Source organism: Nymphalis io, chromosome 1, assembly GCF_905147045.1.
Source record: "Nymphalis io chromosome 1, ilAglIoxx1.1, whole genome shotgun sequence".
NCBI classification, from domain to species: domain Eukaryota; kingdom Metazoa; phylum Arthropoda; class Insecta; order Lepidoptera; family Nymphalidae; genus Nymphalis; species Nymphalis io.
The window spans coordinates 11,064,891-11,092,068 of NC_065888.1; the positions used below are offsets into that span (position 1 = coordinate 11,064,891).

The following is a 27,178-nucleotide window of genomic DNA, read 5'->3' on the forward strand; positions in this document are numbered from 1 at the left end:
ATAATATATTGATGACGGAGACTGGTACAGTTCTGAAAAAGTTTTTTGTATTTCTAGATTAATAATAGGGTTTATTAGAACCCAATATACATGTGTAGGTAATCCATATGACAGATTCACATTTTACTTTTAGAACTGTATGATAATAAAATTAAAGACATAAATAATAAAATATTTTTTTATTTTACACAAATTTTTCTACCATTTTTATTAATAGTTACTAATTTATAGTTGTCATGGGAAGCGTTCCACTTAATCTTAGTCTAAAAAAATATTGCTAAGCGGAATGTTGTCAAACATTGATTAAAAAAATACAATGATATAAAAATATCAGATCATTAAAATAAATTCGATTTAAATCATAGTGTTAGCTATAAATCAGTCAGAGTCAGATGAGACATCATGGTGATTTGGGTGTAAACTGGATGAGTCAAATTTCTTCCTCCGGTATGTTGATCCACCACGGAAAACTACATGATTCTTTTCAGTTTCTAATATTTTAACTTCGTGTAATAGTTGAGGCTTATCCATAATTTTTTGCAATTGATCCCAAATAAATATTGCTAAGTTTTCCGTTGTGCTTACCTATAAATATATAAGAGTTTTTTTAACCATTTCAATATGTGTATAATATGACTATCATGTTAATTTAAATGTCAACAAAAACTTAATTAGTTTGTTTTCGAGATTTCTACAAAAGCTTCAAAAGCTACAAGATCTTATCATTTAAAGTTTCATAAATAATTAATATATGATTATTTTGTAAACAATCTAATAATAAAGAATAAATACCACAGTTCTAAAATATGGAACATCCTGGTCTAAATTTTTATGATCTAGTGGGTCCATTATTGCCTGCTGCATGTACTGTTTCAGATCATGGACATTCATCACCATACCAGTTTGAGGATCTACTGGTCCTTTAACAGTCACCAGTACTAGAAAAATTAAAGTTGCTTCAAGACTGTTGAAACTTTTTTTTTTTTTATATATATAACTAGCCAACAAACTAGCAGATTATTTAGAAAACATTGTGAATTATTTGTTATATATACCAAGAGAGTATTTCATAGCAATATACTGAGACAACAGTAAGCCAATACCCTGAATAACTGAGAGAATTAAAATGACTGTATATCGATTTAATGATGTACTGAAATGTAAGATCAAAATACAATTAGCCAATTAAATTTGAATCTCAAAGCCGAGATGGACCAGTGGTTAGATTCCAAGAATCTTAACTTATGATTGTAGGTACAAAGCACCACTGAATATTCACGTACTTAATTTGTGTTTATAATTCATCTCATTCATTTGGTCAGTGGACAAAAAAACATAGTGTCCCTCACTATACCAATATAAATATGTATAATTTCTCTAAAATTCTGTCACCCTATCTACTAACCCGCGTTGGAGCACAGTAGTAGAATAAGCTCCAATTTCTCCTCAAAAGGAGAGGAGGCCTTGGCCAAACAATGCAACATTTACAGACAGTTACAATATTTTTCTGTATTACCTAAAATTGCTTTGTAAATTCAATAGCTTAAAACAAAGATTGTTTTTTTAAGCGAGTTATACATCAACAATAAACTCATTGTTAAAAATTATGAATCAAAATGAATGTTTCCATTTTAATAGAATTATAACATGTTACTGAATTTTTTTGAATTAATAGATACAAGATGATGATTAATTAGGTTTACTAGATTTGTATTTTTAAATTAAGAGTTATAACATTTCAATGGTCTAAACATGTTTGGATCAATTAGAAAATGTAAACAACATTTTATATAACAATAAATATATATACGAAGAAATTTTTGTCTTACCAACATAATTGTGTCCATGACCATTAGGATTATTACATTTACCAAACAACTTTTTATTTTCTTCATCGCTTAAAAATGGACTGAAAATAAAAGAAAAAATATCATTAGAAACACTTTATACATTTTATTTATTCAGATAGCATTAGTCGTCACTTAAAATAAAAAATTCATACTTTTATATTTTTATAAAAAAAATTAATTGAAGCCCTTGGTGTAGTTTTTGCAAAACATTCTACATAGAAAAAGTGATTTGTACAAAGATGGTAAAATATCTTGTATATTATATAAGTCACTAAAATTTAGTAACGCAACAGAACTATGAACCGAGATAAAATAATAAAAACTGATAACCCTTAATAATCATGGTATTTATCAATATTTAGATTGTTACAATAGAAGCAATGTTAACTTATAAATTTTTATTTTCTTTACTGCAGCTAAATACGTATTTATAGATCAAAATTTACAGTCATCAAACTTTTATTTTATTATTTACCTACCTATGCAACCTGTGGCAGGAACTAAAAGTTTCACGACGTGTAATAGAAACAATTGGTAAATTTGCCATTTTGTAAATTAATGAATAATTGTGAACGTAGTTTTAAAATACCTCCTATAAAGATTAAGAAAACAATACCCAATCTCAAATGAAATGGTAAGACAAAAAATAACAAAACTCCAGTTGAACTTCAAATAAAAAGTGATTTCAAGACAAGTATCAAATTTTAACTGACGCTTGACAGTGACAACTCAGTACACAACATATAAAATCGACTTCTTCTTCATTTTAATAATCGATAATATTTAATGAAATAAGGAGGTATAATTTTGCTGTGTACACATATGATATTAATTTATTATAATATTTATAACTTGTCAATCCAGTGCCTTTTTATCTTCGTTACGGTTAAGTTGTTAATATATTAGAAATAATATTAAGCGATTTATATGCAATTACAATTTTACACTACTACTATCTACATTTTTTTGCATTAATTTTAATAATGAATAAGTTTTTAGTGTCAAAATAATAATTTTTAGAATCCTTTCAAGTTATATTAAATACTCAACTATTTAATTTCAGGTTCAAAATTTTTAAATGCTAGAAACACTAAGTTGATTGAGTGGACTTGGACTTTGGCATTAGATGATTTTTTAACCTTTTTGTAAATAGTTTTTAAGTTAAAAAATCTATAGAGTTTAAAGAAAAATGTTTTCCCCTTGTACCAGACATTTATTTTTGTCCTCACAGGTTTGTCAATAAAATAAATTTACATATTGTCTTAATATTTTATGTTTTTTTTCTTTTAAAGGTCCTAATTTACAATGTTTTCTTTGCAGCTCCGTCGGTTACAGAGCACCTTAATTATAGCTGAACACAACAATGAAGTCTTAACCCCTGTAACACAAAATACTTTAAGTGCTGCAAAAAAAATTGGAGGTGAAGTTTCTGTGTTAGTTGCTGGTACAAAATGTGGTCCAGTAAGTGTTGAATAATTAGTAGAAAAATAATTGTTTATTGTATTGAATTTGTATCCTAAGAGCTATTTTAATTTGTTTTAAGGCTGCAGAAGCAATAGCTAAAGCAAATGGAGTATCTAAAATCTTAGTTGCGGAGAGTGAGGCATTCAAGGGCTTCACCCCAGAATCTCTGACGCCACTTATATTAGCAACTCAGAAACAGTTCAATTTTACACATATTTTGGCACCTGCTACTGCATTTGGCAAAGCGTTATTGCCAAGGGTAGCAGCCAAACTTGATGTGTCACCCATCACAGATATTATTGGAGTTAAGGATGCTAATACATTTATCAGGACCATCTATGCAGGTAATTTATTCATAAAAAAGTAAAGGTATATTAATATTAATCTTTACCCTTTAATAAAAAAGAAAGCACACATTCTTGTTACAAAAGATTACAGGTAATTTGAAATTTGATTATGTAAGTTTTGTTAAAATTAATCACTCTTTATAATAAAGTTGAAAACAATGTCAAATTCATTCAAAGGCCATCTTAGACTGGTTATCTTATCTGTTGTTTAGAATAAAATATTTACATTTTCCTTATCTTTAATATGCCGCAGAATAGTAATAATAAAATTGGAACACAATTATAATTTTTTAATAATTATAATTTATGAATGTTTATATTAAAAGTTTAAAGAATTAGCTTTGCACTTATTGTGATGCTCTTAATATTTAAAAGCCGAGATGGCCTAGTGGTTAGAACGCGTGAATCTTAACCGATGATCGTGGGTTCAAACCCGGGTAAGCACCACTGAATTTTCATGTGCTTAATTTGTGATTATAATTCATCTCGTGCTTGACGGTGAAGGAAAACATCGTGAGGAAACCTGCATGTGTCTAATTTCATTGAAATTATGTCACATGTGTATTCTACCAACCCGCATTAGAGCAGCGTGGTGGAATAAGCTCTAAACCTTCTTCTCAAAAAGGGAGAGGAGGCCTTAGCCCAGCAGTGGAACATTAACAGGTTGTTACTGTAATACTGTAATATTTTCTTCTTTAGTTTTGTGTTTAGTTACTAAAGCTAAATAATCAAGATAATAAATATCAATGGCAATAAACATTAGATATGAACAAAAAAAGTAATGTGTATGAGAATTTATTTTAGATTAATTTTTGTTGTTGTACACATTTTGTATGTGTAAATTATAATTAATAATTTACACATTTACATAATAATAAATATTTTTTCCTTTACATTTTCGAAGACTGGTGTTACAAATATTGTTTATTGAACCCATAGGAAATGCAGTTCTCACTTTGGAGGCCAAGGATGCCATAAAAGTTATTACTGTAAGAGGTACTGCTTTTGCTGCTGACTCACTTGAAGGAGGATCAGCGGCTATAGAGAAGGCTCCAGAAGGGGACTACAAAACAGATTTGGTTGAATGGATGTCACAGGAGCTTACCAAGTCTGACCGTCCCGAGCTGACTGGTGCTAAAAATATTGTTTCTGGTGGTAAGTTAATCTTAAAAGTATGTTTTATAGGTAATGAGTTATAAGTTTTTTGAAGAAATTAAAATTTTTACAAACATTTTGTCTAATTTTCATAGAGGAGGAATAAATTGTGTAAGAATTCTAAATACAAGTAAAAAATTACAACCAGAGAGACATATCATTGACCCTTTTATTATATAGCTAATTGGGTTAATAATCTGAACCATTCAGGAACATTTTCACCCAAGTACTTGTTTTTAATTTGTGTTGATTAGATAACTTGTCTATTCAGGTCGGGGTCTGAAATCTGGAGATAACTTCAAGTTGCTGTATGATCTTGCTGACAAGCTTAACGCTGCTGTTGGAGCATCTCGTGCAGCTGTTGATGCTGGTTTTGTGCCCAATGACTTGCAGATTGGACAAACTGGCAAAATTGTGGCTCCTGTGAGTATATTGTCCAATCTCTTATAGAATTTTTATCACACTATTTACTTACTATACTATATATACTAAGTACTGCTGCTATGTAATTCTGGGAAAGTAGAATACAGCAACCCCATCTACACTCTTAAAAGAGTCAACTAGTGGATTTTTTTAGCATATCTATCAAATGGGACGAGATGACCCAGTGGTTACCTGTGAATCTTATATAATTCATCCTGTGCTTGACTGTGAAAGAAAACATTGTGAGGAAACCTGCATGTGTCTAATTTCACTGAAATTCTGCCACATGTATATTCAACCAACCCGCATTAGGGTAATGTGGTGGAATAAACTCTAAACCTTCTGCTCAAAAAAATAAGAACAGGCTTTAGACCAGCAGGACATACACAGGCTGTTACTGTACTACATATTTATCAATATTGTTTGCTGTGAGTGTTAAAAACTTGGGGTAACTAACCCAATAGCAATAGCATTTCTCGCATAGTGTGTCAAATATTTTTTCCTGCTATTTGATAAAAGATTATTTGTGTTAAATAAATGAGATGAAGGATAATTTTATAATATACTAAATGTCAAAATACAAAAAATATTCCATATACATATAAATATACATATTAATATAAATAAAGAAGAGGACTAATTTTCATATTAACAATTGCAGAATCTATACATTGCTGTGGGAATCAGTGGTGCTATTCAACATCTAGCTGGTATGAAGGACTCCAAGACCATTGTCGCAATCAATAAAGATCCAGAGGCCCCTATCTTCCAGGTTAGGTCACCTACACAAATGCTCAAATTTCATAAAAAAATACATAAAAATCTTTATAAATTTATGAGAATCGAGAGAGTTACTTATAAATGTTGTTTAGCAGGTTAAAGTTTAAACAATGCTGTACCTTCTAATTTAGTTCGAATGACATCAATAATGACAGAAAGACATAAATCTGTGTTTGACATAAAAGTTGTTAAGCAATGTTCATAAGTAAGGCCATTAAAGTATTTATAACAGGGTTTTTAAATTTTTTTTTCTATTGCAGGTGTCAGACTTGGGTTTAGTAGCAGACCTGTTCAAGGCCGTCCCTGAGCTTACATCTAAATTGTAATTTTCAGAATATAGTGCACAATTTTTAGATACCCTTTGTATTCCAAATTTTATAACCTCTTTAAAATTTTCATATACATTTGTTAATCATGGGAGATATCATGTATAAAATGTATTTACTGTAAATAAACACATTTTATTTGTAGTATTTTTTTCTAAATTTTATTAGTTCCTTTACAAATAACTTAATTATAAACAAAAGTAAATATAAATTTAAAAATATTATTAAAATAAAATATTCAAATTAATTTTTTAACGTATAAAATGTATTATATTAAATTATTTACATAGGAATCAAATTACATCTCGCAGCAGTAAATATAACTAAGTATGCCGTAAATGCAATTCTCGGGCTCATGCAATACTCTTATAAATTAACTATTATTCGTCATAAAAATATAATATAAAAATTCTGCGTTACATAGTTACGGATTATGTCAATATTAAGTTATAAATTATATATTTCTACCAATAATGATTAAATTACAGTCCTGCTCCAAGTGCTCTGGCTGAAGTAATAAACTAAATTTACTTTGCTTATGAGTGTTTCCTTTTATTACACAATGAAGATCTTGACTTTACTCAAGCGATTAGTACTTGGTTTCGTTCGCATTTATTTGTGAAAATTTTGTTTTTTCAAGAAAGACATCTATATGGCTAAATTTAAAAAGTTAAACCTTATCTAAATACAAAATTTAAGCCAAATCGTTAGAGCCCTTTCCGGGGTATAACATCAAATTATGACATTATAAAATAAACAAATATATTATGGTTCATTTTGAACTATACTACTAACTATGGTTCATTTTGAACTATACTACTCGATACTAGATGGCGCTGCTTAAATTCGAACTTTAATAGATCATTGGTTAGAAAGATGGATTTTATAAATTGATTGGTAAAAAATTGTCAAAAATTCATAGTTTTTAATTTAAACAGTCTAAGAATTGTATTTCTAGAGTAAGTTTATTATTACTAGGTGTTGTATCTATTTATAGTACAAAGTGCGTACTTAATCCTAAAATCAACAAGAGGTAAGTGTGTAGTCAATCATGTTTGTAATGATATGTACCAGAGCAAGGGAGATGCGGTTTACTCGTGAACTGGCATCCTCGTTATCATATTATTTGCGGCAACAAGCGTAGGTTGTGAATGGGGCGGGGACTCCGCAAGCCCCACCCGCCGGTGCCACGCCTGTCGGGACCGTGCACGTTTCTCGCACTGGCCAACATGCCACGGCCGTCGCGCGATTCCTACGGCGATCAGAAACCACCCTATTCGTATATTTCTCTCACTGCAATGGCGATATGGAGTTCGCCGGAGCGAATGTTACCGTTGTCAGAGATCTACCGGTTCATCACTGACCGTTTCCCCTATTACCGGTGCAATACGCAACGCTGGCAGAACTCCTTGCGGCACAATTTGTCGTTCAACGATTGTTTTGTGAAAGTGCCTCGAAATCCAGATCGACCCGGTAAAGGAGCCTACTGGACAATGCATCCGCAAGCCTTCGATATGTTCGAAAACGGGTCATTATTGCGCCGCCGAAAACGTTTTAAGCTACACAAAGGAGAGAAAGATACTTTGAAATCTGAATTGGCAGCCTTGGCAAATTTTAACCGCACGTTTCTTGCGAGCCAGAGTCGAACGCCATCGAATCAAGTAGATACGCAAATATTTGATGAATCCCCGAAGTGTGTTAAAAGTAAGCCCCTGAACTCATTTACGATAGACAGTATACTTAGCAGTGGTGTTCATTCAGGAAACAGTGATGTTAATAGCGTTCAAAGTTTCAGTGGTAGTATCCCAGTTTACCCTCCAGATTTATTGGCTATGGCTGCTATGGTATGGCATCCTCCATGTTTTCAATCGCCTCCTCCTTTCCTCATTCCATTTCAAGATTATAGAGATTTGCAAAAAATATTTTACACTCAATTATTACAACGATAAAAACAATTTCGGTGATTTACAATAGGTAAGCAGAAATTCCGGTAAAATATACAAGCTGTGAAAAAAAATAAATGTAAATTAATTACCTGTATATTATTGTTATATTAAGTTAGTACATATATGTAATAAATATTAATATTCATTGATAGATATTTTAATTTATCTACAATAATATCGATGTTTTATTTTTACACGCATCCTCAAGGAAAATTACAATCATATAGGAATTAATTTTAAATTTTCTTACAACATTAAATAGCCTAAATTAATTTATGTAAAGTACCTAGGTAATATATATTATAATTTTGAGAGTGTATTTTAATTTGTTATATCTACCTAATTATAGGAAGCTATCACTACAAAACAGTAATAATATCTACAATTAATATTTTTATATTTAAATAGTTTTGTTTCTACCAGATAAATAGTTTTTTATGGTTTTAAATTAAGTAAGGATTCAATTATGAAAATTCTTAATAACGGTACAATAATAAGTATATCCAATAAAATAATTGAACACAATTAGATATAATTTATTTAGCAGATGTTTATTAAATTTACATCGATTCCATGTAAAATGTATAAAAGATTTTATCAATAATAAGTTATATAACATTTATCTTTTAAGGGATGATAACGTGTTTCTTTACCGTGAGGCGTGACGGCTCGATTCCTGTTCAGGGGCGATTTTTTTATTATTAATGTGTCACGGTTAATGTTTTTAAGTAATGAATATATGGTTGAATTCAGAACGTTTTACCCCCGGGGTAAATTAAATACATTTGATGAAAAATTAAGTCGGATATCAACAATTAGGTACCTACCTACATTTGATGAGAGCTGGCGACAATTGTAAGCGATTATTAATTTAATGTAATTTACAACATATCTTGTTACATTTTTTGTGATCAAAGAACTCTATTTAATTAGGGTCAATTGTCGAGTTTTTTAAATAAATATATACAGGTCACTATAGTTACTATACCTACCTACGTTTTACGTAAAAGTACAAAAAATACGTGAAAAGCCATTTTCAAATATTTAAACATTTTTGAATGAATTTAGGCCCTAGGTGAATATAAAAATATCATATTGGTCCTGTGATCTTATTTAATACCTACACGATGTTAAAGCTCCAATAAGATAACCTATGTTGTTTTAAAACTGTTTATTTTCATAAATGAACTTTTAAAATGTCAATATTTTAAATTAAATATTTTTTTTTGGTTTTCAATATCTCATTATCTCTAGACGACTATTCGATGAACCGGTATGAGTTACGCTTAGAAGGATAATGTAAAAATATTTTAGCAAGGTTTTCAAGGTAAAACAAAAAACTTTTTAATTTCATTTTCACTAAAATATTCGAGTATTAAAAAAAACAAATAGTCGAAAACTGTGTATGGTGGATGTCTATTATTATTCTATGATTATTAAGTAGTAATTCACATTTTTTTTTCTTCATAAATAGTTTTTTTTGTTAATTTGTTTTAATTTGTAGGGTTAATTTAAAAAAAAATCGATATTAAAAAAAGTTGCGGTTGGGCAAATCGGGTATATTGAAGATTGAAGAAAGAAGCCACATTGGATGCATTGTTTTTCAATGAGGCGGCAAGATTACTTAAGGAGGCTTATTTAAAAGCAGCTAGTTCGCACAACGCTCTAAATGGATCTTCTTCCTCAGGAATTTACACACAAATAGAAACTTTTTCGACGCGAGATTGCTTCCCGTCAGTATTGACGGATCAACCAGAACCTATGAATAGCGGCATGGCGGCAGCCTGCTTACATAATATAACCAAGACTCTCGCTGCTGGTCTCATGACAAAAGAGCCTGATCTAAATACCCGTGATTTGATTGTTTTTGACCGTACAGCTTCACGCAGGTCAGAATCGCACCATTCTGGACGAAATTATTATGTACCAATTGAGGCACAAAACTAGATAGAGTCAGGTTCATCGACCTATTTCAAATGCAGGAAGATCAAGACAAGACTTTGAAAACGTCGATGCTAAAAATTGTTCTGGAATAAGCACAGAATCATTAATCTTTCATGTCACTCCTAAAAAGAGACTGACTACATTAGTAGGCGAACTTGATTTAGTTATTGAAGTATATAAAACGTTAAGGTTAATGTAACTAAAAAGGTTTAATAGCGAAATAAAGTGATTGATCGCCATATGTATAATATATACACGCTTTGCCCAAAGAGCTTACTCACTTTGGGCCCAAATGGGACAAAGCGAATCAAAAATAATTCTTAGGTTTTTCTTACTTTCCATGAAATTTTAAGATTTTTTTATCGTTCGTTTTTAATTTTATAATCACTGATATATTTTAAATACTTACATATAACATTAAAAAATATGTATGTGTTAGATAGTCGTCTTTATTATACCACAAACGTTAACGTACCCGCTTTGGGCTACGTTCCCCTATTGCAATTTCGTCTTAAAATTGGTGTTTTCATAACAAAAATCTATTTAATTTAGATAAAAAATTAAAATAAAATTAACACCAACAGTTTGTAGAATTATAATATGAAACATTGTACTTATTTTTTATTTACCGATGAGGACAAAAATAAAAACAGGTTAATGCAAATTTCACGGTCTGCTGAATATGGTCTAAATAAAAAAGATTTTCCGTTAAATATCAACTTTCACAGAACTAACTATACGAATTTAGTTATTTTTTCTTTATTGTGTTGTGTTTTTTGTTTAGTCTGTTGCGGCAAATATAACAGAATTGATGATTTCAGCAAATATGTTATATATTATCTGTATACCTAAACGGCTATTTTTAAAATCTGGAACTTTTTACAAGATTGTAGTATTTCTTGACTTGAAAAAAGCTGATGTCTAGGCAATGGACTTTTTCCAAGAAAACGAAACTGTTAAATTTAAAAGTAAGGTATGATTAAGGATGGTCATTTTTAATAATAATAAAATTATTTTAGTTTACTTCATTTAGTAAAACCATACAAAACATTTCTTATTATTTTAATATTATAATATAATGTACTTGTACCCAAATGACTTTTAAAGTTGTTTTTTTTTTTAATATAATGATTATGACATGTAAACTGGTATGCCTTTGTCTTTATATATTTCATTGATATACCTGTGTAAAGAACCACGTAAAGCACGACTCTACTGACGTATTTTGAAGATGTCTTAAAAACCGTTCTCACGGACACGCGCGATGTCATCTCGACAAAAACTTTGAACACGGTAGCGCGTATTATCAGCTTCGTCTGTTGATCTATCGGTATACGCGAGAACAATATTTTGTTATACAATAATATACAGACAAGGCATATTATTTTTAACAAGGTCAATAAAGAGTTACTTGATTTTCATACAGCTGTATAATATTGAATTGTAATTTTTTTTTTTCAATTTTAACTTTTTTTTTTTTATAGAATAGGAAGGCGGACGAGCATATGGACCACCTGATGGTAAGTGGTCACCAACGCCCTTAGACATTGGCATTGTAAGAAATGTCAACCATCGCTTACATATCCAATGCGCCACCAACCTTGGAAACCCTTAAGTCCCTTGTGCCTGTAATTACACTGGCTCACTCACCCTTCAGACCGGAACACAACAATACCAAGTTATTCGGTATTCGGGCATCATAGGTGCCCTCAACATCTCAAGATTGGGATTACATTGGCGTTTAAAGGAATGGTTAATATTTCTTATATCGCCAATGTCTTTAGGCGGTGATGACCACTTACCATCAAGTGGTCCACTTGGCCGTCCGCCTACCTATAACACAAAAAAAACATAATTAATTCCCATATTTAATTCAACTTGAATTAAAAAGACATGCTGGTTAGGCTAGGCTTAAGTTTTATTAAATATTGTAAAATGTTTAATTACATGAATAAAGTATATAAGTTTATATATATTTTGGTTTTTATTTCAAATATGAAACATAAAAAAAAAATTGAAAATTAAATCAATGTTTTTGGATTTCAACTATGTACGTTGTGTCTTACAGATATACATATCTAGATCATAATGTTAATGGAGATAAAGTTCTGCACTTAATAATTTATTTAAAAAATGTAAAAAGTTTATATTGTTGAAGGGATAGGCAATAGGAAAATTATTTTACATCGGTTCTTACAGTAGTTTGCTTTTGCATCGGTAGGCTTGATGGTATTTCATCACCAAGAAAAACAAACAAACAAATTCGAATTTTATCATTGTTATCTCCAGTTTCTGAAAAACTTATTAAAGTCAAATAACTAATATACTATAATGACTTACTTATATAACTACTTGGAAACAGACTGGTAGGCGAGGTTCAACCAGAATATAATAATACTATATATAATTATATAATTGCTGATTAGAATATCAGATAAGTAAATGGTACCTATCCAGACGGGCATTCAAAAAACCATACCACCAAGTAATATAAGTCCCTATAATAAAGTAAAGCTTTTAGTATGTATTTAGTTTAGTACCTAAATCTAAATTTGATCTGCGTTTTAGAAACTGGACGTTAGTCTTATAAAATTAATTAAAAATGTCTGATATAAAAATGGATCCAAGAATGCTTTTAGTTAGATATTTTACCAAAAAACAGTCAGTTTGAAAATATTATTCCTTTCAAATACAAAGATTTAGTGTTATAATAAATTATTTAGTTGTCCTGTTACCGAGTGGACTTGATGGTACCGAACTGGTACTGCTCGGCTCAGTGTCCGTGCGTGACGGATCCACTCAGCATCGAATTCACGGCAAGTCAAATGTTTAATTTGCTCTATAAATCACGCTATTAAAAACATTTCAAGGGTGTCATCGCGGCACCGATTTCATTGGAAACGTGACCACTGCTCGCTGTGTGGTCGCGATTCGTGGTACATTCAGTACGCGTTAGCATTCACCTAGCAAAGAAGTGATATTCTGTAAGAGTTAAGTCGACACTCGATGTTGGACCCGATTGTGAAATGCAAAAACAGAGTTGCGGTGATTCGATATTTGGATGCTTGTTTCATTTATATATTATAATTTATTTTTTCTCATTACATCTTCAACAGATGTAATAATCTGGCTCTACGTCGAGTTTAGAGATTGTTTTACAGAATAGCTGCAAATCGACAAAACATACACCTGTAGCTTTATATAAATAGTGTAGAAGATATTGAAATATATTGACTTTAATTTGATTTTCTTTAAGGGATTGTTGTTCTTAAACCATACGAAATAAGGCTTATAATCCTTTAATATATTAAATTAGTAAGAATCTAGAAACATAGACGGTAGAACAAATTCGTTTTAATGGAAAGAAATTGAATTAGCTGTTAGTTTTTTTTGTAAATTCGTTTTTAAGTGTTGAAAACATAGAGTATGGGAGCTTAAAAGAATATTGGAATTTGAATAGGATTAGTATGTAACGATATTGATTAGATACGGACGATGTTCCTATTAGTGAAGTAATGAATCAATGTTTACGTGAACTCCGCTCCGTGATAAAAAAAAAAAGAAACGAAACAAAACAAGCGTAAACACAAAAAACCGTCAATATAATGTTTTACATTAATATTAGCTAGTATTTTATACATCTTTAGCTTTTCGATTGGTACTTATGTTTTGACTTAAAACACAAAATATTTTTTATCTGGTTTTATTAAATTGTTATATTGTTTATGAATTATCATGAAATGTTTTTTTAATTAAATTAGTCTCCAATTCAACAATGTTTGCTTCGAAATATTTCTATAAATAATTTGCACGAAGCAACACAATCGACGTTATCATATAATTTTGTACATAGCTAAAGCATTCTTCGCATTTCCCCATGGACCAACAACGATCAGCAATCTTCATCTATTAAAAGGCCTGTAATATTGCGTAGCTTGCGTGACGTCTGCGGGAGGAACTGAGCTTAAATTGAATTAAATTAAATTGATTTATCGAGGACCGCGAGGGCCGTCCCTACGATACTCCGCTTCGTTCCGCTGTGGCCACTTCGTCTTAGTAATTAATGCTATTAGTTTCGGAAACTAAGTGGAAAATATCTACCGCTAAGTTAAGTTTGTAACAATTATTATGAAAAAAATATTACGAATTATTTACAATTTTATAATTTCAGAAAATATATTTTAGAATAATAAACGTTATTTTTTAAAGGGTTTTCTACTGTACAAGCGGGAAGCTTTTAAAGGGCTTTCCTGAAGGTAAGTGGTAATTTTAGTACATATTGCCAATTAAACTATTTTCCTTTTCTTATTTTCTTTATGCACAGTCATTGAAGAGATCTAGAAATATGTCATGTGTGTATGTATCTACGCCAGTACCAAATTCTTGTAGCTCAGCGACTTTTTTTATTCCGGAACACAGACTTATAGCTTTCTTATGAAATAATGTCGTTTGGTGATAGAAAACTACTAGTATACGTAAGATGATGTTGTCTATATAGAAGTCTGTATAATTGTTCTGGTTTTATTTTCTGTGTAGTTTGAATATATTTATTTTAATGTTTATTCATTATAAAGCCGAAATGGCCCAGTGGTAAGAACGCGTGAATCTTAACCGATGATCGTGGGTTCAAAGCCGGGCAAGCACCACTGAATTTTCATGTGCTTAATTTGTGATTATAATTCATCTCGTGCTATACGGTAAAGGAAAACATCGTGTGGAAACCTGCATGTGTCTAATTTCACTAAAATTCTGCCACTTCAATAAGTTCCAAACCTTCTCCTCAAAAAGGGAGAGGAGGCCTGCAGCCAAGTAGTGGGACATTCACAGGCTGTTACGGACGGTATATTCGTTTGGTCGTTTTAATTATCTGAACCTTCTGTGAGTTTTTTTACTATTAACACATTGCTTAAACGAGATCAACGAGGAGGCGTATTCTAAATTAAAATTGGAATAAACGACTATCATACTAAGTTGTTTTGGATCTCTTTATTATTCTGCATTATATGTTGCCATCTATTATCTGGGTTGTAACATTGGTTCGTATGGAGTTACTTAATTTTGTATATTATATACGGTATATTAGTATTAACTAAAGCTACTTAAATTAAATTATGTTAAACGTAAGATAATGATTTTAAATAATTATACTTTCTAATAAATTTAATATTCGCCGTAAAATGATAAGTCTACACCGAAGTGTAATAAATCAAAGCGTAATGTTAGTGAATTGCGGAAGAAGCACAAAACATTTAGGCGGATACACGACCGAAGTGACGTATAAAGCGATTTGTACACGATAATTCCTATACATAAAACATTTCATTATAGGGAGCGGGCTCCATTATTCAAAGATATTTATTCATGTCGAATGATTGCCTTTCTTTTGTGGATCGACAATGGCGTTGCTCCGTTTTTCATTTGCGCGTTCACCGGCTCATTGTGCACGCCAGTTTTGTTTCGACTTAGACCTTTACGGCCCGTCTTCGCTTGCATGTATTCTATTCCAAAATTAAATGGAGTCAAGATTGATGAGCTTAGCCCGACCTGTGACACGCACTACCGACTACCTCGTACACCTAGCGAGCCGAATACGGTTGTTTGGTATGCGAGTTTATTTCACCCTTTATAATAAACGGTAATTATTGGTAGCGGGCGCTCGCGTTTATATGGATATCGGCCTCTTTTTGTTTAATGTTCCGGGGCATTCGACCGCCTAATAGGATTTTTTTGTGTGAATGCTGTAGAGGAGCTACATTAAATTTACGTTAATTTATCTTTTAAGCGGCGCCGCCTGGTAAGCGTCTATCACTGCGATTGGAAACATACACTTGTCATTATCAAATAAAATATATATTAATTATTAGTATGTATTATATTTAATTTTTATTTCTTATTATTTACTTCTCCGAAATTAAAAATATATAAATAAAAAAAAATATAGCAAATAGTCCTAGGCAGTCCTTAGGCAGAAAAATCTGAGTCATGGTGCTATCAATCGGGGCTGCAATAAGAGAAACTCTTGATATTGTAAACAACTACTCGTAGTTTGAGCATTAGATGAATTTTTTCGTTAATAGCTTGTTCACCGCGAAGACAATAAGAGCAATAACCATTCACCTTACATTGAATATGGCAGTCTGAGGAACTCGGTCGAAATATATGAGATGCTACTCGCTAATCTGTCCACTATTATTTTGCTAGTGAATCTGCATAGCTGTTCTATGATAAAGAAACTTAACACTCGGTTTTAACGTAATGTAAAATGATGTAAACCGTTCCTATGAGCACCTCCTGACGAACAGCATGTTTTCGTTAAAATTCAAAAAATGATAAGCGAAATCGATTATCATAAATATAATATATTTTTTATAGAGTAGGAAGGCGGACACCAATGCCCTTAGACATTGGCATTGTAAGAAATGTCAACCATATAACCATACATAGTCAATGCGCCACCAACCTTGGGAACCATATACCACCAGTATAACCAGTAACACCTATTTAAATAATCGCATCAATATAACTTAGATATCACTTACGTATGATACAGAAACATCGTATCACACGTAAGTCAGATTTAACATTTCATGATCGGGTCAAGCATCACATGACAAATTCCTTGAGGAGAGGCGTTATCGGTTTATATGAATTTGTTAGCTTAAAATAATTTTTTTTCAACTACCTTTTCCAGTTTTTTCTTATCGATAACACTAAAGATCGTCATAGGTTTAAAAAAAAATCGGTTGACAAACAGTGGAGAAAAATGAAAAGAACTATTTTGACGATGACGAAACAACGAAACGATTGTGTTATAGTAAACAATATTGCAATAAATTTACCAAATATTAAAAAATATATATATTTGAAACTATGTACAGACATTTTTATAAAATACAAAATTAAAATAAAGAGAACAAAATACACATTACAAAAAAGCAAAAACACGCCGTCTAAAAGATTGTCCTGTGGCTTTGTACCCAAGACGCTGGCACTATTTCCTCTCTGCACCGCTATACTCAGCCTTTGGGCTAAATAAGCGCCAGCCCTTGGGCCACCAGAAGTGTGGACAAGCCAAAAAAAGCCAGTGCAGCCGCTGAAGCTGCTCAAATACCCAAGCGCCGCAAATATTCACTTTTACCCAACGGATATGAATTTGCGGTGCTGGGTTTTGAAACATTGGGTCCATGGTCGTCCGATACAAAAAAAATCATAAAAGACCTTTCTAAGAAACTGGTCCAAATATTTAGAATTTTCAACTGTCTTATTATCATTATTATTTACATATCTCAAAGGTTTTAATTTAACTTTTATAAAGACTACAAAATGGTTCACCAATATCACAACACAATTGAGTAGAAGTTAAAAACAAAAGTGTCGAATCAAACTTTTTGAATGGCATCGACACACAAATAGCAACAGATGAAATGCTATAACATAGAAAACTAGAAAAACAACTCAATTGGGGCTATTACAGCCTAATAATGTTTGGTTCCTGAAATTAGAGCAGGCAGTGGCGCCTTGTAATTTGTGACCGCCGAACCGCAGGCTTCTTGGAACAATAGACGTATAACGCGGTCTGAGCGTTATTTATTACGGTGTTAAGAAAAACCCATGAGTTAAAGTTTTCCATTTACAACCAATAAAACAATATTAAATAGGTTTTTAAAAATATATACTTTCTCTTTTGTTCATAAATTCATTTAATTTTATTATTCAAAATAAAATGCGATAAACAACACTTTAGATTCATTTCATTCAAACAAACTGTACACCTTTACAAAATTAGTATAAATTTACGAAAAACAAAATAGTGAAAAAAATACAAAAGTTAGTTACAATAATAATTTGTCTGGCGCCTCGACTGGTAGCATGGGCAAATCAGCAAAAAGTATCATTACGTATATAAGAACGTGGATATCTAATTCGTAATTCAACATATTAATAAAGATAAAAAACAAATGTATTAATAGAATATAAAATTAAATACATTTATAGATGTTCAGATTTCTGTCATATGTAACTGCGCAGTCCATGCTATAAGCATAATTTTAGAAATAACATATATTCGAAGTTTTGTTTGTAAACAGAGTAAATTAGATATCAAATTAGAGCACAGATAAAGAATATTTTACTTTTTTTTTCTTCCATCGTATAACATACTCGTACAAATATTCTATACTAATACTATAAATGCGATAGTAGCTCTGTTTGTTTGTGACGCTTTCACGGCTAAACCACTGAACTAGATTGGATGAAATTTGATATGAAGTATGCTTAAAACCCTAAGGAAGAACATAGGCTACTTTCTTTAAACCTTACACTTACCAACCAAAACGCGAGAAAAGCCACGATCATAAAATAGTAGTGCTTAATATATTGTTTATTGTACATAGTAAATAAAGTAACATTTGCAGTAATTGTATGTATGCATATGAGAACATACCTTGTAATATTTAGAAACGAGCTCTTGTTTGTTAATTAAAATAAAATAACGTTTACGTTAAAATAATTACAATTAAAATTTAAAATTTCTTGTTTATACTCATCATCATCATTTTGTAACCATGCAGTTCTATTCTACAAATTAAAAAAAAAACATTTATAATCTATGACATTATCGATGACATATGATTTTTTTTAAATGCTCTCGTTTGTTTCGCTTAATTGGTCAACTGATATTTATTTACAATGAAATTAATTCTGTTAAAGGATATGTAAATGAATGTTTATGTTGTTAAATAAAACACTACTATTACGGAGGGAAGCGAGTTCGTCCGTAGGTTTATACGATTTTTATCTTTAACAGTGAGCTGAACCGACGTTTCCATCTGCGTAATTACAGAGTTTAGAGCTAGAGTGAATTATTAGACGTGCCGTTGCTATAATCAAAACAATTATTTTATATGCGTAGGGATGTGGCTATGGTAATGACAATGTCGATATTTCTATTACTTGTCGAAACCAATAATAAATAATTGACTGTCAAAAATGGAACTTTAATATTCATCATGATAATAATAACAAGTATACATATGTTTTACAAATACGAACAGAATCTTCGCGTTACAACTATGTTCTAAACTGTTTCCTGTCTGTTGTTTGAAAGATGAGAGGCAACATTAAGACGTGTAAATTATCGATAACAATCTTCATCTCAACATCGTGCGCAATAAATTACATCCCTATTATAATTATTTTATATGTATATTACAACGTTGGGTCTTTCTCTAACATAACTATTGCTAATAAACATCGATATTTTGTAACCTTACATACTTATTTTACCGAAGCTTAAATGTTTTGTGAAGGTTAGGGTTTTTGTGTGCTTTTGATAAATTGAATCTTACACTATTACTGACATTCTACTGCTTGTAATAGCCTAGAACTTGTGATTACATATGGATTGTAATACGATTTACCATTTCTTCTACACTATGGAGCTTAATGAGGACACACGATTTTTTTTTGTATAAGAAACTTTACAATTTATGGACACACGTAATCAAGAGGAATGATATCAGCTGATATGGCTTAGTATCGCCATATTATGTGGATCCATTGTTAATAAAATACGGATACAAACAATTGAATTTCAGCATTTCTGATTTGTCTGTTATTAGAACTACACATATTATAAATTATGGAAATCCTATTAATAACATATAAAAAACACACAAACATAATATCTACTATTAACTATTAATTATATACAGACTTTTTGTTTAGGTTGAGTATGTAGCTACTTGTGAACAATTTCAAAATTAAATTAAAAAAAAAACATTTTATAACTTAAAAACCTCAAAGGTAATATCGGCATTTGAAAACATAGGTTCGTATATCTATTTTACGGGTCTTGCAATTTTAAATAAATTTCAAATAAGCGTAATTACCATTCGGTAGCTTTGATGTACGAAACGACTTTGTTTAAGTAATAAATCGCGTCTAGACGGCTTTTTGCCTTTAATGTTTTTAACTCGTGTTAAGTTTATTGACTTTGCTGTAATGAAATGAATATATCTTGTCAATTCTCATCTCCAAACGCATCAGAACGAACTTCCAATTGAAATAAAAAAATACGTAACTTTTTTTTCAATTTTGAGCATATTAACTATAACTTTGGAAACAATTTACTAGTAATCCTTTGTCCCATGAGCATAAGATGTCAAAAAACAACTACTTTTTATTATTCATTAAGTTTCTATTACTTTTTGTAACGTTTATTCTCAAATGGATCAAAATAAACTTTACATTAGAAGAATGTGTTCTTTTTATAAAAATCTATTTTCCCATTTCCCACTACCCTATTACTCAAGCAAACTAAAGCTTTAAAATCAAAACACGAAAACTACGGGGCAATTTATTTTCATAGGGCGGCCGCCCTCGCAAATTCATTACTAGCGTAGCTGGCGCTTCCGTTTCCGACAACCCTTATTCGAATTATGTTTATATATGCTTACATATGAAATTGTTTAGCGAGTACCATCCATTACTCGTTTTATATTAAGTTGTTTCAGTAAAACTCTTCAGAACCCGTGATGTATGTTTCCCATAGAATTTTTACAATTGTTCGTGAAACTTAGTAGCTGTGATAGCCACGACTTGACGTGACTTAGTTTGCACAGCTGCCTAAAGGAAAACTAACATTTTGATGCACTTTACTCACGAAGATGCAAGTGTTCTTGTGTGTCATGGTTTCCTTCGTTTTATTTATTTGTATCAACTTTGTTAGCGCCCGTCTACAGTCTACATGGATGGCTACTCCTAACCTGCTTCTTATCAAATAATTCGTACCGTTTTATTTTTGCTCGACTACAAGTCAAGAATAGTGATGAGTTTAACTTTGCTTAATTAATTATATACAGGTATTATAGAGAATACTTATTGATTATTAAAATAATATTTTTAAAAATAATACAAATATTTTTTACAAGACGGTATCAATTACTTAACAATAAAAAATTGAATCTATTAAATATCTCAAATATAGTTTTGAGAAAGTAATAAGATATTTAATTAAACGAACGAAATACCCTTATTTACAAATAATTAAGGCATATAATCGTTTGTATTGCACGAAGATGAACTTCGTGAGATAATAAGACGGCTAGTTGAGCTTATAAATAACAGGCTGTTGTATGATTCGTCACGTGTGAGATCAATGCTTTGTATTTCATGTGTCTTGTTATCTTGCGAGATTGTGTGCATTAGCTATGTATGGATGTGTGGGTAAACAAAATCATTTAACATCGTGCATTTGAATTAAAATGAAAAAGGCTTAATAATTATTATGATTTTCCAATATTGGGAAATATGTTTATTATCAACTCTGCACTCAGCGTGCGTAAGCCTTCTCATACACTCTTTTGACTTCTTAAAAGGAGTTTCACCCGTACCAGTCCAACTAAGTTGTAAGAACAAACACGAATCTTATCATGAAATTTTAGAAAGTGATATGCGACTAACTTTAATAATTATAATATTTAAAGGAAACATGCATCAAAATAGTGTATCTTCGTAATTCGGATTTCAACATTTCGTGTGTAAAATACAATATGAGTTCTTATAGAACTTTAATTTAACTAACATTGTTAATTTCCATAGAGAAATTTTCGATTAGAAGCAAATTTACGAGATCCTGAAACATTTTTTAGGAGAAGGCAATCACACTCGGTTGAATGATTTGGACAGTTATTTCAGTTCGATAAGTCAAGAATACTTGATTGAAATTGATTACTTTAAAGTAAATGTTATTGATAAAATTAAAAAATCTTCGCAAATAAAAAAATACAGTTTGCACTTTGCAATTTTGACTCATATATATATATATATATATATATATGAGTCAAAATTGCAACATATATATATATTAAAATCAGCTGTGCGATAAGATATGTAGTAGAATGATCCTATGAAGTAAGGATTTATGATCACAGTGCAGTGCTCTTAAGTTGATACTGATCAGTATTATAATATTCGTTTAGTATATCTTATTATTCGCATTTGGGTTAAAAAATGTAAAAAAAAGCAATAGAAGAGGAATTGAACCAGCAATCATTACCGTTACCGGCTATTGCATCCCACAGAATACCATACCTATTTTGTTTAAAAGTATTGGATGAAAACCTTTAATGATAAAAACAGTGGTGGTAGAGCTTTGTGCAAGCTAGACGAGCTTGCACAAAGCTCTAGGGTAGGTACCACCCACTCATCAGATATTCCGTACAATAACAGTACCGCAAAACAGCAGTACTTGTTATTGTTGTGTTCCGGTTTGAAGGGTGAGTGAGCCAATGTAATTACAGGTACAAGGGACATAAAATCTTAGTTCCCAAGGTTGGTGGCGCATTGGCTGTATAAGCGATGGTTGACATTTCTTACAATGTCAATGTCTAAGTGCGTTTGGTGACCACTTAGCATCAGGTGGCCCATATGCTCGTCCGCCTTCCTATTCTATAAAAAAAACAGATTAAAACTAATACACCATGAAAAGATATTACGGCGGGAAACCTCGTAAAGGATCTTTTGCTTCTTAGAGTATTATACTTATTTGCCCTTATAGTCTTTATTTTTACTTACATAATCATTATTATATTCAAGTCTTGAATATATACCTACAAATAAAAATTAAAAATAGCGACAGTACAAGTACAAGTAGTACAAGTGTTGCAGCTTTTTCCTCGGCGGCTTCGACCTTTATCATTGTTTCTCTTATATGAAACTAAACTAGTGTGTCAAAGCATGAAGCATCGCACAATAGAACCCGTCTTTGTTACCGGGGAACCAGAATCAGTCCATCAGGTATCTTGCTATCTCATCATCGGGCCTCAATAAGAGAAGGACCGTCAATAGTGGTAAGAGCCCTTTTTAAAATTAAAAAAAACTAAGAAATCTGCCTTTATTGACTTTCAAGTGCCTAATAATATTAATGTTAAGCCAGTATATACAATATGCAGATGAAAGATAAGGAGTAATTAAACGCGTTTAAATATATGTATGTGGTATTAACTTCATATTACTTTCCTTGCCTTAAATATAATCTCATATTTGCACGCTGCCCAATGATATATAACGTTTGTTAATTAGGTTATCATTCTGCGGCATCTACAAAGGGACCAAGCTTAAAAGGCTCGTTGATATTAAAAAGTCCGCTTATAACTTTTATCATAAATCACCCTTAGGCGTCGTGGGGCGCGCAAAAATGCCCACTTTGAAGAAAAAATATGCAAGTAACGACAGACGCAACTTGAGAGCTTTTTTAAGTTTAACGTGACGGTCCTTAGAATTAATTATCTTGAAATATAGCAAAGTAATTCATTTGTTATCGCCAACTTAGTTTTTTTGGAAAATTGGCAAAAAAAGGCATAAGTGAAAAATTACGTAATATAACTTTCGTCAACAAAGACTTCTCGTTTAATGTTTCAGTGTATAAAGATTTTAATTTACTATAACGCTTTATACGAGATAATCCTGAATGTAAATATGAGGTACACCGACGTAGTGCGGTTTCAATTTGTTTGTCGATGGATAAGTAATAAATAGTCAGTATAGCATGGTTATATGGTTTTCATGTGCTTTATTTCTGTTTATAATTCATCTCGTGCTTTTCGGTGAAGGAAAACATCGTGAGGAAACCTGCATGTGTCTAATTTCATCGAAATTCTGCCACATGTGTATTCCACCAACCCGCATTGGAGCAGCGTGGTGGAATAAGCTCCAAACCTTCTCCCCAAAAAGGGAGAGGAGGCCTTAGTCCAGCAGTGGGACATTAACAGGCTGTTACTGAATAGCATGGTTATAATGTTTAAAAATTTGCATCTCTCTTGCTTGTAATTGCTTAAAGATATTGTACATAAATGATAATTTCTACTATTTTTTTAACTAATTAGTAACATTAATAAATTAGGCTTTAAGTAGTATTTGACTATAAAAATATTACTTGCAAGATTTATTTGTGTTTATTTTTTTTGACATTCAAAATCTCAATGTTTAAAATTGAATATGCACATATATTAAGAGCGCTATAATGATCTCATATATATAATTTTATGGTAATTATAACAGCGTTTTCAATAAATTCAGTTTAGAAGATAAACATCCAGCGGTGAAGGAGTCCCGTGTGATCGACGAAAGCAGTGCCTCGAATTATGATTACCCTGAGCTTCACTGTAATAATAAAACATCGACACGCCTTTATCGACTGACCGCTCGATAAGCATCCGTGACGAATTCGCAGCACTCGCACCATGCACTATACCCGCATGTCGATAAACACGCCTATGTAATGCCGACCAGCACTAATCGACGATATCCGACCATACCGCCTCCCCTTAAGATATTTATTACTTGAACGGCACATTCAGTTACTCCGTTTATCAATTTTTTAAAAGAAAATGGCCGAGATATTGTATCGATAAAATATTATATCCAATTATAAACTTCGTTTCAATTTTATTTTTTCGTTTGTAATATGTAATAATGATATCGTGTTGTGTGTCGGTTTTGCGTTATCTGTACAGCTATATCGTTTCTTTGTTGGTTACACAAGCAAAATTTATTTAATTAATTCCCACATTAATTTGCTTTAATAATGGTAACATTTGTTGTAATTAGAGACACACACACAATCTTTTAACTATTTATTAAGTTCTTTTTTTTATTGTATAGTTTCCACACGCTGTGTGATTGTAAAATAATTTGTAACTATTAAATACTTTTAGGTACCAAAAAGAGTCTATAATTTCAAAATGGTCTAATTGTTCGAACAGCTAAATAAACTCTTAATATTCCGAAAAGGCAAACATTATCACGAATGATTAGTTGTCGTGAAGTATTTTTAGGAAATAGCGTTTCTGTGTCTGTCGTGATTATATATATCTATGTACCTACCCGTATACCTATTTTAATTTTTAGTTACTGTTGAGTGATAATATTTTTAATATTATTACTTGGTGGGTAGGGCTTTAAGTCATCTGACTAATCATCAGATATTCTACACTCTGGGTATAAGCTGTAACTAAATTTCATTCCATCGCCAGCAAACTGTACTGTACTCATAAATAATTTAACTACTAAATACTACATACTTCTAGAAATTTACTTCTAAATATTATAAAAATAGGAAAGGACCGAAAATTTATCCTATTTTAGACATCCATTTTATTACAGATGCAAAGGACCATTCCTTTAATGGAACCTTATTGAATTAATTGACATTAACATGAAGAAATTAGATGAAGAGCTGTCTGTACTTTTAACACCGAACATTTTTGGTTTATCTAAATTGCAAGTTTTATACATAAAAAAGGGTTATTGTTAGATAAATGACAGAGTATAATATATGACATTGACCCTGCTGCTAAAACAATTATATTGTTACTTGTTTTTTTTCTGGAACTAGGTGATCTATGTGGTTTCGCCTGCATTATTCATTCCTACTCCAACCCCAGTGGCGTGATTTTTAATAACCTATAACTTTCCTCAAGAATTGGGTGGGTTACTGAATGCAAAAATATTTAAATAATTTCAAATTAAGTTTTTTTAGTTGTCTATTTTTCTGCAAAATATTATCCTTTTCATTACTTTTATATTTATCTTGCAAATCTCATAAATTACGTAGAAATATATTTATTTATTTATTTACTTGCACCAAAAATTTACAGAATACGAGTAGACGTACAAAATTGAGAAAGTTAGGTAAAAACAATACAAAGGTAAAAAAACTTAAGGACATTTCGGATTAACATCTCTTATATAAAAAAAAGATTCGGTTCGTCAGAAACGCTAGTGACATTCAGCAAGCCATGTGCGCAAACGACAATAATCACATTGTATTGATTGATAAGTTTCTTGTAACACTTAACGTTCATTACGGTATCTTCACTTAAAATAAAAGCAAAGAAATACTGTTACAAAGAATATTTTTCATGCTGCAGTTATGTATATGCAGATACTGTATTGAAAATTATAGAATAGATTATTATGTTAAAATCTAGTAAATTGGAAATAATGCTGTTGGTCTCCTATAGATAAGTACCTATATAAGACCAATGGATGGTAGGTAAAGTAAAAAAATATGTAAAAGTAACTTGTTATAGTTCAAATATCTTTGTACACTTTACGATTTCATTTTGGTAACGGTTTTATAAAAAAAGTTAGGTACGTCAATTTATATTGTATCTTCTGTTAAATTTTGTTTCATTATATATGTATAGGTAGGTGCCTTATAAATAATACGCTAATTGTCTTTAGCGCCCACTTAAACTATTTATGGTTTAATTAAAATTCTAGATACTTTCCTACTCATCTACTATACTACATCAAGGGTTAAAATAAGAACTAGAGAAGTAAAATAGGTTCTTGTTTTAGGTAGTAAAAATATATTTATTGATATTTCCTTGATTCATCGTACACTGCTGGTATCTTAAAAATAGTCTAACTATTTAAAGCTCATCAGTGGGTTTAAAAGAATAAAGGAAAAAAGGCCAGATAATAATTAATCTTGAAGCTAAATATATTGCTTAATTTGGATAATTATCGATGATACACGTCACATTCAAAACTAAACACCTATGCTGTAGTTTGGCAACTAGTACCTTCTAACTAAGAAACTTGTATATGTAAATAATATACATAAATAATTATGAATAAATCAATAAATTCTGTAAGAACAAACTCGAAACTTACTATAGAACTCGACTGTGAAACGTCATGTTACATAGTGATATTGATAATGACTAAGTATGTTAATTGTACCTAACATTAAGATGAGAATGAGTGAAGTGATTTTGTATAGAATATCACTATTGTTTTTTACAAGTTTTGTTGTTGCTCTATGATTCAGATCGCATATAAAATATAAAACGATTGACGATATTATGTAATAGGTAACACAAACAATACATTTTTTTCAATGAATTTCGATACTATTTTTTTAGAATACACAT

The 27,178-nt window shown here is 31.0% G+C and overlaps 3 protein-coding genes across 3 annotated transcripts; 2 read left to right on the forward strand and 1 right to left on the reverse strand.

Moving 5' to 3' along the window:
• Positions 1-176: 176 nt before the first annotated feature.
• LOC126778774 (6-pyruvoyl tetrahydrobiopterin synthase) lies at positions 177-2,534 on the reverse strand. The gene is made up of 4 exons (XM_050502458.1): positions 2,330-2,534; positions 1,830-1,909; positions 793-938; positions 177-585 (listed from the first exon to the last, which is right to left on the reverse strand). Exons 1-4 carry the CDS (start codon positions 2,395-2,397, stop codon positions 379-381), a joined length of 501 nt encoding a protein of 166 aa, XP_050358415.1. The 5' UTR covers positions 2,398-2,534; the 3' UTR covers positions 177-378.
• Positions 2,535-2,914: 380 nt separating this feature from the next.
• LOC126777860 (electron transfer flavoprotein subunit alpha, mitochondrial) lies at positions 2,915-6,489 on the forward strand. Its single transcript, XM_050501149.1, has 7 exons — positions 2,915-3,081; positions 3,171-3,311; positions 3,394-3,658; positions 4,601-4,816; positions 5,088-5,239; positions 5,901-6,011; positions 6,280-6,489. The coding sequence occupies exons 1-7, from the start codon at positions 3,040-3,042 to the stop codon at positions 6,343-6,345; spliced, it is 993 nt and encodes a 330-aa protein (XP_050357106.1). The 5' UTR covers positions 2,915-3,039; the 3' UTR covers positions 6,346-6,489.
• An 816-nt stretch (positions 6,490-7,305) lies between these two features.
• LOC126778510 (fork head domain-containing protein FD4-like) lies at positions 7,306-8,377 on the forward strand. The gene has a single exon (XM_050502174.1). The coding sequence runs from the start codon at positions 7,497-7,499 to the stop codon at positions 8,292-8,294; it is 798 nt and encodes a 265-aa protein (XP_050358131.1). The 5' UTR covers positions 7,306-7,496; the 3' UTR covers positions 8,295-8,377.
• The last annotated feature ends 18,801 nt before the right edge of the window (positions 8,378-27,178 follow it).